General features: G+C 35.4%; 1 protein-coding gene across 1 annotated transcript in view; it reads right to left on the bottom strand.

Moving 5' to 3' along the window:
* Nucleotides 1-14,039, bottom strand: part of LOC125673153 (dystrophin-like) — a 155,277-nt gene that overhangs the window by 68,615 nt on the left and 72,623 nt on the right. Inside the window, exons 35-38 of the mRNA XM_056158146.1 lie at nt 6,890-7,264; nt 6,267-6,439; nt 1,238-1,355; nt 140-315 (exon numbers count right to left, since the gene is read on the bottom strand). Coding sequence (XP_056014121.1) covers nt 140-315; nt 1,238-1,355; nt 6,267-6,439; nt 6,890-7,264 — 842 coding nt within the window. The remainder of the gene's footprint in view (nt 1-139; nt 316-1,237; nt 1,356-6,266; nt 6,440-6,889; nt 7,265-14,039) is intronic.

Here is a 14,039-nt window from a genome sequence, read left to right as displayed (position 1 = left end):
ACACTCACCTGTCTGTCTGTAACATTCACCTGTCTTTAACACTCACCTGTCTGTAAGACCCACCTGTCTGTCTGTAAGACCCACCTGTCTGTCTGTAACACTCACCTGTCTGTAAGACTCACCTGTCTGTAACACTCACCTGTCTGTCTTGTCCTGAACTGCCAGAAACAACACTTCCCATCTCTTGTTGATGGATTCCAGTTTCTCTCGCATGGCTTTGGCATCCAGCATACTGGATTGTCCAATGATGTCATTTCCTGTAGTATTCATGCTGCTCAGCGTTGCCTGGTGTGTCTGCAGGCCACTGCTAATCCCCTGTACATGGAATAAAATAAAATGCTTAGAATTAATTGGGAAGTATTTTAACAAATCTATGGATTGTCATAGATTGTTTTAAGTCTATTCAAGAACATTTCCTTCCTAATTAGTTACAGATTTGACCTTGGAGCTACAACAGTCATACAACAAGAGTTTGTTATTCCATCAACTGCGATAATGGCTGTACAGAATCTCATTCCAGGGGTACACAACTCTCACATAATGGCTGTACAGAATCTCATCCCAGGGGTACACAACTCTCACATAATGGCTGTACAGAATCTCATCCCAGGAACACACAACTCTCACACAATGGCTGTACAGAATCTCATCCCAGGAACACACAACTCCCACATAATGGCTGTACAGAGTCTCATCCCAGGAACACACAACTCCCACGTTAGGCATCAAATTAGCAATATATAGACAAAAATATTAAAATTAAAACCTATTAAATGCAATAGTTAATAGGGTAGTTTAAATATGGGCTCTCTAGCTATCTCATGTATGTGTGATTTTTATCCAAGTTGAAATAGTGAATAAATTTGTGTGGTTGCCAAGTGAATAAACACCATGATTTCAAACAAGATGAATAAAATTACACAACAAATGTTCTATTCATCTCACATAATGATTACAATTCTTTTTACCTTCTCCCTGTTATTTTTACATGTACACCATGTGTAAAAAACATATTAGATTGATTTCTTGCTAAGATTTAAACATCCTGATTTCAAACGAGATGAATTTAAAATTACACAACAAAATTTCATGTTCTATTTACCGGTATCTCACATAATGATTACAATTCTTTTTACCTTTTCCCAATTATTTTTACATGTACACCATGTGTGAAAAACATAAGATTGATTTCTTGCTAAGATTTAAAGATCACTTGAAATGAATTTCACTTCTTTACCTTGTGTGCCATGTCACCATTCAGCTCTAAATCTGATTCAGCGACCAGCAACCATGTCGTGATCTCTTTCAGATCTGCATGAAACTTTTTCCACTGCTCCGAAGCCCGTGTCCATCTCCTGTGTAACCGAGGAAATTCAGATTAACATAAATGCATCATGACTAAAATTTTCCAGAATTCATGTATTTCCTAATTTACCTCACAAAAATCCTCGGAAAATAAATAAAATTCTGATCCCACAACAGTGAATGCTTTTGACAACCAAAAACTTATGCAGTGAAAAGTGTTCTATGTGATTGCACATCTTACTTTTGTGATTATCTGCCTACTACATACTTATACAACAATCATGGAGCCAGTAAATCAATAGAAAAACCTTGGAATTACACCGAATCAGAGGCTTATAGTTACAGGAAACTATTTTGGATCGCATGATGTTATAAATATTTCCTAGGAATGTAAACAATGGCTATTTTGATATACTTCCCCATCAACATATGCCTGTCAGTTCATGGTAAATCCTGCAGATCTAGACTGTCATATAATACAAGTATATCTGACACAGAGCACATTAAAATCATCTGATAATTCCTGTAAACTGATTTGGACCTAATCTTTTAAAGTTGCATCATTTGTACCTCTACTGTAGTACTTGGATACTGGGGTCAAGGAGTACACGTATATATACCTATAATATTACTTAGTATATTTCATGACTATAGAGTGTATAGGTGCTGGCCAACTAACATCGACATATCAATAATCACAGGTTACCTGTCAGCAATATATAACATGTCCTATCTATTAGGTGTACCTTTACAGATAAACTACAACACCTGTGTCTATTCATATCCCCAAATATGAAATTTTATTTTCAAGGATTTTCACCTTTGTAACTCTCTGTCAAAAATAAAAATGTATATTATGGGAAATCTTTGAAAAAAATGAAAGCATCTCAATATTCTTGTGTATTTTTATGAATATAATACTTAGAGAGCACTGCAGGATCTATTTAAATCAGGGACTTAATTATCTATAGCAATTGCACATGCATACCATATATTCTGTAATAGGCCCCTCATTAAAGTGTTCGGCAAATTTTTACCTATAGAAATTTCCTTTCATTTGAATATATTCTAACCAAAAAGGTTCTTCTCAGTCAGAGTTGCACTGAGATAAATCCGTTATACGTTGTATTGACTTACTTGATTAACTCAGGATCATAAGGCACTGTGATAGTCCGGTTATGAATAGTGGCCATAATTCACCTTATAAATATTAAAACTTTTTTATCACTTGCAAAATTAATTACTGCAAAATTTTCATCCTCATCTTTATTCCATCAAAAAATATTAATCCAGTCAAGTATCCTCAGCACACAGTAGAACTTCTGAACATGTGTGTATAGTCCTTTACCGTAAATGCCCTAATCTAAAGTCGTGGCCCATAATCACAGTATGTAGCCAAATCGCTGTCATTTTACAAGGGCATTAACTCTGTTACGCTTTTCTATAAAACTTTAAAGTACATATGTATTACTCTAAGTCTGTTTAAAACAGTAACAGAGAAACTTCTATTGTACTCTACTCTTTATTGTAATCTACTCTTTATTGTAATCTACTCTTTAAAAACTCAAATAACAGTGATTAGTTTGTGACTCAGGAAATTATCATACCAAATTTAATTTTTTCATTCAAATTCCATTCAAAATACATATTACATTTAATTTACAATACATCGTAATTCATGTTTTGTTTTTGTTTTCTTATAAAAATTTTCCTTCAAATCTCCCTAAAATTATCAATTTTATGATTATAACTTAAGGGCTTATTCTTTAACTTCTTTATTTTTGGCATGCAGTCTTGTCAAATAAAGTATGTTTTCATCACCATGAAAGAAGCACTTTGTCCAAAATTATCAGAAGTCCACACAAACTATGCAAATATTGACTCAAATCTAATTATCCACAGCTATGTGCAGCCTCAAGAGTTAAAAAGAGATTGTAATTCTTATACAAATTCCATACTAAATTCTGTAAAACAGGATCCCCTGGAAGGCATGTCACCGTCAAAGTTCACACAAATATGCTTGACTTCTCTTTTCTTTTTGCCTTGAAAAAAAAAACCCTCAACATTGTCCTTTTAAGAAATGTTTTAAAAATTTCGAGACCACCATACACTGTCGCCAATAGAAGAGCCCTCAATGTATTTGATCAATGAATGACACTTCTTACGAGATTGTATTAAAGCACATTCAACCTTTAATAGACTCTAAACACACACTTCAACTTTCAATAAATCTTTCAATGCCACTCTCTTTGTAAAATTTTGCAGTCATATGCTTGGGCATGTTGAATGTAACAAGATATTGTTAAGAGAAACAAGTTTTACAACAAGAGGTCCACAGGCCTTATTGGTCACCCGAGTTATATGTACCACTAGCCCCAAGGCCTATAATTTCTCTGTATACCTAAGCTAGATACAACAGCAGTATAAAACAAGATACACAAATGCCGCTGAAAGTATACTCATACTTTTTTCAGGTGTTTTTGCCCCACCCCTATGGTCCCAGGGAGCATGAGTCCTGAAATTTACAAATTATGTCACCTTGTCCAAAAGATGCTTTATACCAAATTTGAAAAGAATTGAAAGGGTAGTTATTGAAAAGAAGTTAAATATGTTCAATTGTTAACATATATATGTATAATCACCATGACCATTTTGGTCCCATCCTGATTCCAAACCCCTATAACCCTTTGATCATGAAAATTACAGTTTTGGTAAAAGGCTACTTCTTCTAAATATCCTTTACTTTCAAATTAGTATCATTAGCATTAAAGAAGATGCAAATTAATGTTTTATACATAAACACCATACCAAGTATGGCCCATCCTGGAGTCAGAACCTCTACACCAGGGACCATGAAATTTACAATTTTTGTAGAGGCCTTGATTCCTTCTCTGAAATTTACAATTTATGTAGCCCTTGTCCCTAAGATGCTTCATACCAAATTTTAAAAAGAATTGGAAGTATTGAACAGAAATTATTGTTAACGCACAACACATGACAACAGATGCAGACCTATAGCAATATTTAGTCACCTGCGTCACTCAACCTAAAAAGTACAAATCAAATATGACGAAGTACCACCAACAACAGTGCACAAATGTTTTCAAACTTCTAACAAAAGTATCAAGTCATCACAGAAAGCAAAAAAAAACTTCTTTAGGATGACTACGGTGAATCAAAGCTTGGTTCAATCAAGCATGTAATTCACCTGGAAGAATCCGCCCACCCTTATCTAGTTGGTGAATAAAGTCCTCACAAACAACACAGCTATCATTAGATCTGTCCAATCATCCTATCTAGGTCAGCACAACAACAGGAAGATTCCTCTCCTATGTCATATTGACTAGTGACCTGTAAGTGACAACCAATCAGGAACAGATCTCCTGCAGGATCACAGCACCAAAGAGAAGGATTAACCAAAATACCTGTTACCTTCGGTGGCCCCTAAGGGAGCTAGTCATCTCCAATCCCCTTATAGAAGGTCAACTAAAAAGATCTGTGGCTTTCGAACACTTAAAACTATTAATTAGGCTGTTTGACATTGCAAAAAAGTTAAACCAACTGTATTCTCTTCAATAAAACTGAAAAGAGTTTAATTTCTATTTCAAAAGACACCATACAAAAACTCATACAAGTGTAGTCATCAAGTAGATGAAAAATACAACTCTTGGAGACTATACTGCTCTTTATAATTAACGGGATGATTACACAGCAAATAGTTTAAATAGCTGTGAAGATAATGAAGCCAGATACTGTGATCTGTGTCAATCAACAGATAGCGAACAGTCATATACTGAATAAAGGACGAACTTCACAATGAATTTCTAAATGAATGCACTGGATCTCTGTAAATTAAGAGGTTTGTAAATCTAGCTTAAGTCTGAACGAGCCTCAAACTAAGAACATTCTGTATTTGTAACAGATGCTCTTAATAGATATCTAAATAAAGTTCACATACAAAGGCACTGTCTGCAAAGTTATTCTCACAAAGTATACTTCCACAAAGCAGGGCATTATCCTCACAAAGTATGCTAACATAAATGTAGATTACGACCTTGACCTATGATATTCTGCCTTTCATCTCTGTAGTGATTAATTTAAAGACATTCATCTCTACAATTGCACTCTTATAATACACTTACGGTGTCCTTTGTTGTACCTTTAATATGATTATCTACTACAGCTTTATTGCCTGGGGATAAAAAGTTAATCAAGAATCAACTTCCTCTGCAGCGTTGACTTATACTCAATAACTTATAAAATTCTTAATTTAGCTGTCCATGGAGAAATCAGCAAGGCAGAGTGAACAGCAGAACAAGGTATACCGGTTCTTACTAACTCCCTGGTACATCTCTCTGTCACACAAACTCAAATCATTATAGAACAAGGTGTACCGGTTCTTACTAACTCCCTGGTACATCTCTCTGTCACACAAACTCAAATCATTATAGGCAGAGTAAATTAAACCCAACACTTTCCCAGGTAAGAAAAAATCTCTTCCTGCTGTGATACATTAAACAGATTATTTCCTGCTGTGTCCTATTATATGTGTATTAAACAGAATATTCCCTGTCCTTTGAAAGCAGAAGCATGACAAAATTATTCTGAAATCTGTTTCACATCTCTCCATTCATTTTGATTTTACATGGAGTTGTCTATCATAAGTGTGAGATGGATGTATCTCACAACTATCAAGTTAATTTAGATTGCATTAAAATTCCAACCAACCCATTCTTGTACAACCGAAATTAATTCAAACAAAAAGAGTACACTGCAATACAATTCTCTAGCAAACCATAATGCTCATCAATATTTTGTCTGCAACAGAAGGATTTTTTTGTCCAGACTTCTAAAAAATTACATTTTAGAAAATCCTAAAGGCACATTACACTTCCACAATTTCCTAAAATTTGGATGAATTAATATACAGGAGCTGAAAGATCTAGTAGATCTGGCCTTACTTGTATGATGTGTTGAACTGGCTGTTGACCTGCGTCCAGTCTGCCCGGAGCTGTTCCAGCGTCAGACGGACACGCCCCGCCTCCTCTGCGGAACACTTGGGCAGTACTTCCTGTCTCTGCTGTTCCAGTTCCTCAATACGGGGATGTATGTCTTCCAAGTGACCCTGAATTTCCTGTAAGGACACAGTTTCCAGATTCATAATATCATCCTTATAACTTGAAATCCTCTTTAAATACTTTCACCTACAATTCTTTAAATTCTTGTAACTAATCAATATTGTGCATGATCCCAAACTAGCTAGCAATACTGAGTAGCCAGTAGAACCTGCTTGTGAAGCTGAGCTTTCAAGTTTGATGCTTTCCAGCTATGGCCGAATCATCTCTAAGTTTTTAACACCTTTCTGCACTTAGATTCTTTGAGGATCATATAATATATATTTACCTTCAAAGCTTTTCAAAAGCCTTTCTATACTTGGTATATGAATAGAATAAGAATTCATATTTAGTAGTCTAATAGATAAAATATTTAAAGTTATTGTTTTTTGGATAATATTTCTAAGGGAAAGAATATTTTAATAAAAAGTTACACTCAAACTAAAGATATGCACTTTCCAATCACATACCTGCAGCAGATCCCCCTGTTGGTCAACATCATCAAACAAGTTTCCTTGCAGTAGATGAGATAACAACATTGTTTGGATGTGAGATAAATCTTCCACCAGTTTCTGCAGGTCTTGTAGATACTCTACGGGGGATCTCCCAGAAACCCCTGCTGACATGGTTGTTGTGATGACAGTGGACTTGAACACCACTGGTCGATCTGGGGTGGTAATGTCACGACGACCTTTGACCTGTTGACTAATGTCTTCCCATCGGTGGTTCAGTCGTGCGACATCCTCCTCCACTAGTTTTCCAGCTCCCTGTGCATTTAGTTGCTTTGTTTCTTCATTCACTGAATCCAGTTTTGTTTGTCGTCTGCTCAGCTCTTCTTCAAAGGCCTATAATTTGAAATAATGAATTATATATCTGCTATGAAAGTTTTACAGTAAATTATGCATTTTTGATATCTCATTTGCTTGGAAAAGCATATACAATAAAACACAGTTACAGAAATCATGCTTATAATAAATTCACCCTCACAGCGAAGTGGGTTTTATTTTCTGTGGTTTTGAAACATATTATGAATTCATGAGATATAACAGCTAGATCATGTCTAAAATGAATGAAAATTGCTCATCCCAGCACTTCATTATAAGCATGTTTTACTGTAATTGTTTGTCCCCAGTACTTCATTATATAAGCATGTTTTACTGTAATTGTTTGTCCCTGGCACTTCACTATAAGTGTGTTTAACTGTAATTGTTTGTCCCTGGCACTTCACTATATAAGTATGTTTTACTGTAATTGTTTGTCCCCAGTACTTCACTATATAAGTATGTTTTACTGTAATTGTTTGTCCCCAGCACTTCATTATAAGCATATTTTACTGTAATTGTTTGTCCCCAGTACTTCACTATAAGTGTGTTTTACTGTAATTGTTTGTCCCCAGTACTTCACTATAAGTGTGTTTAACTGTAATTGTTTGTCCCCAGTACTTCACTATATAAGTATGTTTTACTGTAATTGTTTGTCCCCAGTACTTCATTATATAAGCATGTTTTACTGTAATTGTTTGTCCCTGGCACTTCACTATAAGTGTGTTTAACTGTAATTGTTTGTCCCCAGTACTTCACTATATAAGTATGTTTTACTGTAATTGTTTGTCCCCAGTACTTCACTATATAAGTATGTTTTACTGTAATTGTTTGTCCCCAGCACTTCATTATAAGCATATTTTACTGTAATTGTTTGTCCCCAGTACTTCACTATAAGTGTGTTTTACTGTAATTGTTTGTCCCCAGCACTTCACTATAAGCGTGTTTTACTGTAATTGTTTGTCCCCAGCACTTCACTATAAGTGTGTTTTACTGTAATTGTTTGCCCCCGGCACTTCACTATAAACGTGTTTTACTGTAATTGTTTGTCCCCAGTACTTCACTATAAGCGTGTTTTACTGTAATTGTTTGTCCCCAGCACTTCACTATAAGCGTGTTTTACTGTAATTGTCTGCCCCCGGCACTTTGTTAGAAGCATGTTTTACTGTATGTAATGAATTAATACTGTTCGTCCCCAGTACTTCATTATAAGTGTGTTTTATTATGATTATGTAACTTTAACTTACAAACCAACAATTGTGTGTCTATTAATTATTCCTGAAGATTATAGTTCTCATGAAAATGATTCAGAAGTCTTTCTAGAATACAGAATGATGTAAATTACCAAACATTTAAATTCATTACATGTACAATAATTGTGAGACATTGTGTATAGATTTCTTCAAAGAATTAGGCACTTATTTTTTTTTTTTTTATAAGTCACAGTTTGGAAACAGCTTTGAACATCCGAAGGAACTAATATTATATAATTTGTAATTTGGGGAGAGCTTGACAGATTGAATCATCCTTGTTGAGACAATTTCTAGAATTATGCATACTTAAACTGTTGCAATTTTAAATTCATTCATTGTATGTGGTTTTTTAAGTTTACTGTTTCTCAACTCCTTCAATGCTTGTAACAAACTGAATTACAACATTACAGGTTCCAATCACTGAGAAATAAACTTATTCCATCAAGAGCAGTAACTCATTCAATGCAATTCAGTTTTTACAATGCTACAAAATTAATTGGAAACCTTTACAGCATACATTTCTGATCATCCAGATTCCATAAGTCAACATCGAAGCAATATAGAGGAGCAGAAGTAAAATGGAAACCATGGTGACCATTATAAACACAGCTGGAATGTCCATTTTGTTCCTACATCAGCTGACAATCATTTTACCAATCAAGGTAGAGGTTCCTGGCAGTGTAATAAATTTAAAATCTTATTTTCATCACACACAGTTTCCTCCACTCTTATATTCCTCCTATTTTCATCCAACTTAACTGGCGACTGCTTTGAAAATATGCCTCATCTTCCAAAAACAATTCTCAATGGCACAAAGGGAATCTCTATCATTTTCTTTAGAGTTTTCATGTATCAAATTTCCAAATGAACCAATATCAATAAATCCAGTATAAAAAGCTAGATCTTATAATCCTGTTGCTATGGAAAATAAAGAGGGCAAATAAAACCCTGCCTAGGATTACAATGTAACAGATTAATTTGATATTGAACACTGCTACTTTCTGCACACCCATGGAAAAATTCTGCTTTCAAGCAAGAACTCTGTTTCCTGACTGCACTTCATTTCACTTGATGCAAATCATTAGATTATTTTGCATCACAAGATCAGGAGCTTAACTTTGATAAGACACAAAAATGATTTTCAGAACTTCACAGTTTTTAAAATCACGACGGTCTCATTTATCACTGCATGTATCCCATGTTTCTAAATCCAGTTGCAACACAGAATTCATAAAATATTTACATGACTCAATGATTTGTTTGCACTTTGATTCAGAAGAAAAGTACGTATATGTCCATTTATTGTTAAGATGTTCTCCTAATTTTCTTCCATGAAATGCACCTCCTCCACGCATAGAAAACACCATCATATAACACACACCCTTTAACTGTCATGACATTACATTTTCCCACAAAAACTGATGGGTGGCAAAAATTAAGTTACTTCAACATTCTTGCAAAACTTTAGTATCAAGGCGGAAAAAACGGCATGCATCTTCATCAGTTGATATGCCGTGAACACGCTTAATTAACATCGCTGATTATTTCCATCATCAAACCCTCTTTATCGGGTCATTAACACCTTGCTTGATCCCAAGACCTGTCTTCCAAGATTTTCAAAGAAATTCACCTGTAGCTGTAGCCCAGAAAAGGGGCGGGATAGAATTATGGAACTCAACCATCCCTCACCGGAAACTCAAATGCTATTACAGAACATTTCAAAATTCCTAAACCTCTATGACATAACATATGGCTACTATTGTTTATTCATCAAATCAATTTTAAAGCATTCAGTTTTGCTACAGAGTGGTACAAAGTAACCAACATAGTTAGATATATATATATATATATATATATATATATATATATATACACATATATACACATACAATGTATACCGGAATATATTGTGTTGTTTTGATCGATCTTCATTTCCTTGTAATTGGACAAAGTTTACCAATTTCTTTCTCAATGGTTTTCCCTGGGCATTGTAAACTAACATCAAAACACAAAATTTCAAATCATATGTATATCATTGCACTATAAGAACACCTGTTGTTAGCTTTAAACATGATCACAATGTGATGCTTGTTTTAGCCCGGCTGAGTATTCTACTCAATGCAATAAGTAGCAAACAGTAACCACCTATCGATACCATTTGTCTAACCACAGATTAATGGAGACTACATTTGTCTAACCACAGATCAATGGAGACTACATTTGTCTATAACACAGATCAATGGAGACTACATTTGTCTATAACACAGATCAATGGTGACTCCATTTGTCTAACCACAGATCAATGAAGACTACATTTGTCTATAACACAGATCAATGGAGACTACATTTGTCTATAACACAGATCAATGGAGACTACATTTGTCTATAACACAGATCAATGGAGACTACATTTGTCTATAACACAGATCAATCGAGACTACAGTTGTCTATAACACAGATTAATGGAGACTACAGTTGTCTATGACACAGATCAATGGAGACTACATTTGTCTATAACACAGATCAATGGAGACTACATTTGTCTATAACACAGATCAATGGAGACTACATTTGTCTATAACACAGATCAATGGTGACTACATTTGTCTATAACACAGATTAAAGGAGAGTACATTTGTCTATAACCACAGATCAATGGAGACTACATTTGTCTATAACACAGATCAATGGTGACTACATTTGTTTAACCACAAATCAATGGAGATTACATTTGTCTACAACACAGATCAATCGAGACTACAGTTGTCTATAACACAGATCAATGGAGACTACAGTTGTCTATGACACAGATCAATGGAGACTACATTTGTCTATAACACAGATCAATGGTGACTACATTTGTCTAACCACAGATCAATGGAGACTACATTTGTCTATAACACAAATCAATGGTGACTACATTTGTCTATAACACAGATTAATGGAGACTACATTTGTCTAACCACATATCAATGGAGACTACATTTGTCTATAACACAGATCAATGGTGACTACATTTGTATAACCACAGATCAATGGAGACTACATTTGTCTATAACACAGATCAATGGAGACTACAGTTGCCTATAACACAGATCAATGGAGACTACATTTGTCTAACCACAGATCAATGGAGACTACATTTGTCTAATCACTGATCAATGGAGACTACATTTGTCTATAACACAGATCAATGGTGACTACAGTGATCCCCTGTTATAATGCCAACATTTGTACCTCGGCAATTTTGGCATTATGACGGGAGTGGCATTATATCGGGGGAGGGGGGTATGTGTATAGCTGTCATAAGAAATCAAACAAATTTTATCTACTACATCGTGCTTTGAATGCATGGATAATCCCGGCGTCCAGTGGTCGTAAATGATTAGTAATGGTAGGGGTATTTAATGATTTCCAGTATTTGTTTTATGTCCAACATGCTTAGACTTCGGTGTATACGCCATACTCAGATTTTAAAAACAATACTGCGTATTTGAACTCAGTTGATTATAATTTACATAACTTAAAATCTGCTCCAAACTTTGATACCTTGAGGACTAATAGCGGATAATTGCCTAAGCCTGCTCACTGAAATTGTCCTGCTGTTGATTGGCGATAATTAGCGGGGGTGATTATAATGGTAATTGACCAAATCGTACCTGCAAATAGGTTGGCGGATGGCGGTATGGCAATATAACGGGGTTTTACAGAGCGAGGAAAACGGGACTTTGAACTTTTTTGGCGATATGCAGGGTTGGCATTATAATGGGGGGCAATATACCGGGGGATCACTGTACATTTGTCTATAACCACAGATCAATGGAGACTACATTTGTCTAACCACAGATTAATGGTGACTACATTTGTATAACCACAGATCAATGGAGACTACATTTGTCTATAACACAGATTAATGGAGACTACATTTGTCTATAACACAGATCAATGGAGACTACATTTGTCTATAACACACATCAATGGAGACTACATTTGTCTATAACCACAAATCAATGGAGACTACATTTGTCTATAACACAGATCAATGGAGACTACATTTGTCTATAACACACATCAATGGAGACTACATTTGTCTATAACCACAGATCAATGGAGACTACATTTGTCTATACCCACAGATCAATGGAGACTACATTTGTCTATAACACACATCAATGGAGACTACATTTGTCTATAACAACAGATTAATGGAGACTACATCTGTCTATAACACAGATCAATGGAGACTACAGGACATATCAAACATTTTTAATGACCGACAGCCAGGCTGGTCAGTACTGTGCACCTGTGATGTTACCTTTGTTAGTACTTATTACCTATGAAGTCACCCCAGTCAATACTGTGCACCTGTGTTGTTACCCCAGTCAATACTGAATACCTGTGTTGTCACCCCAGTCAATACTGAATATCTGTGTTGTCACCCCAGTCAATACTGAATACCAGTCAATACTGAATATCTGTGTTGTCACCCCAGTCAATACTGAATATCTGTGTTGTCACCCCAGTCAATACTGAATATCTGTGTTGTCACCCCAGTCAATACTGAATACCTATGATGTCACCCCAGTCAATACTGAATACCTATGATGTCACCCTAGTCAATACTGAATATCTGTGTTGTCACCCCAGTCAATACTGAATATCTGTGTTGTCACCCGTCAATACTGAATACCCATGATGTCACCCCAGTCAATACTGAATACCTGTGTTGTCACCCCAGTCTATACTACATCTGTGTTGTCACCCCAGTCTATACTACATCTGTGTTGTCACCCCAGGCAATACTGAATACCTGTGTTGTCACCATGCATTGTATGATTTAAAACATAGCAATGACTGTTTATTGGATCCTTGTTTAATCTTCCCATTCCACGTACAACAAGGTCAATCACTGTGTAATTTGTTATAATACATATTTACCCCTTTATCCAGTGGATATCACTCATACAATTGCTTTTATTTTTGGCATTCCTACGCCTCGTGACAAAATATAAACTTTAAAGTTGACTGATGACAGTCACTAGTAGTAACATATTACCTCACCATGGGACCTATAACACATTCCCAAGTTTGTCTAAATCTCTATAACACATTCCAAACTCTGCAATCCAATACTTTATTACATATTTAAATCTTGTAATGAAAGGTGAAGATAACGAACAATAATGATCAATCTCATAACTCCTATAAGCAATACAAAACAGAGAGTTGGGCAAACATGGACCTCTAGATATACCAGAGGTGGGATCAGGTACCTAGAAGGAGTAAGCATCCCCTGTTGGCCGGGCACCTCCGCCTTGAGTCCAACATCTTTATCAGGTTAATGGAGTAATCCGTAGTTAAAATCAGTGTGCCAAGAACCTTACACTTTATATTGTGCACTCAATATCTCACAATCCAAACCTCTATCACATACTCCCAATTCTTGTAACTCAACTATTTATTACATACTCTTACCATTACAATCTAACCCTTTATTTCACATGCCAAACTTCTCAATTCAAACCTTCATTACATACTTCAAATCT

This window comes from Ostrea edulis, chromosome 3 (assembly GCF_947568905.1).
Source record: "Ostrea edulis chromosome 3, xbOstEdul1.1, whole genome shotgun sequence".
NCBI classification, from domain to species: domain Eukaryota; kingdom Metazoa; phylum Mollusca; class Bivalvia; order Ostreida; family Ostreidae; genus Ostrea; species Ostrea edulis.
Note: the sequence above shows the minus strand (reverse complement) of the source record. Positions and strands in the feature narration are given on the sequence as shown.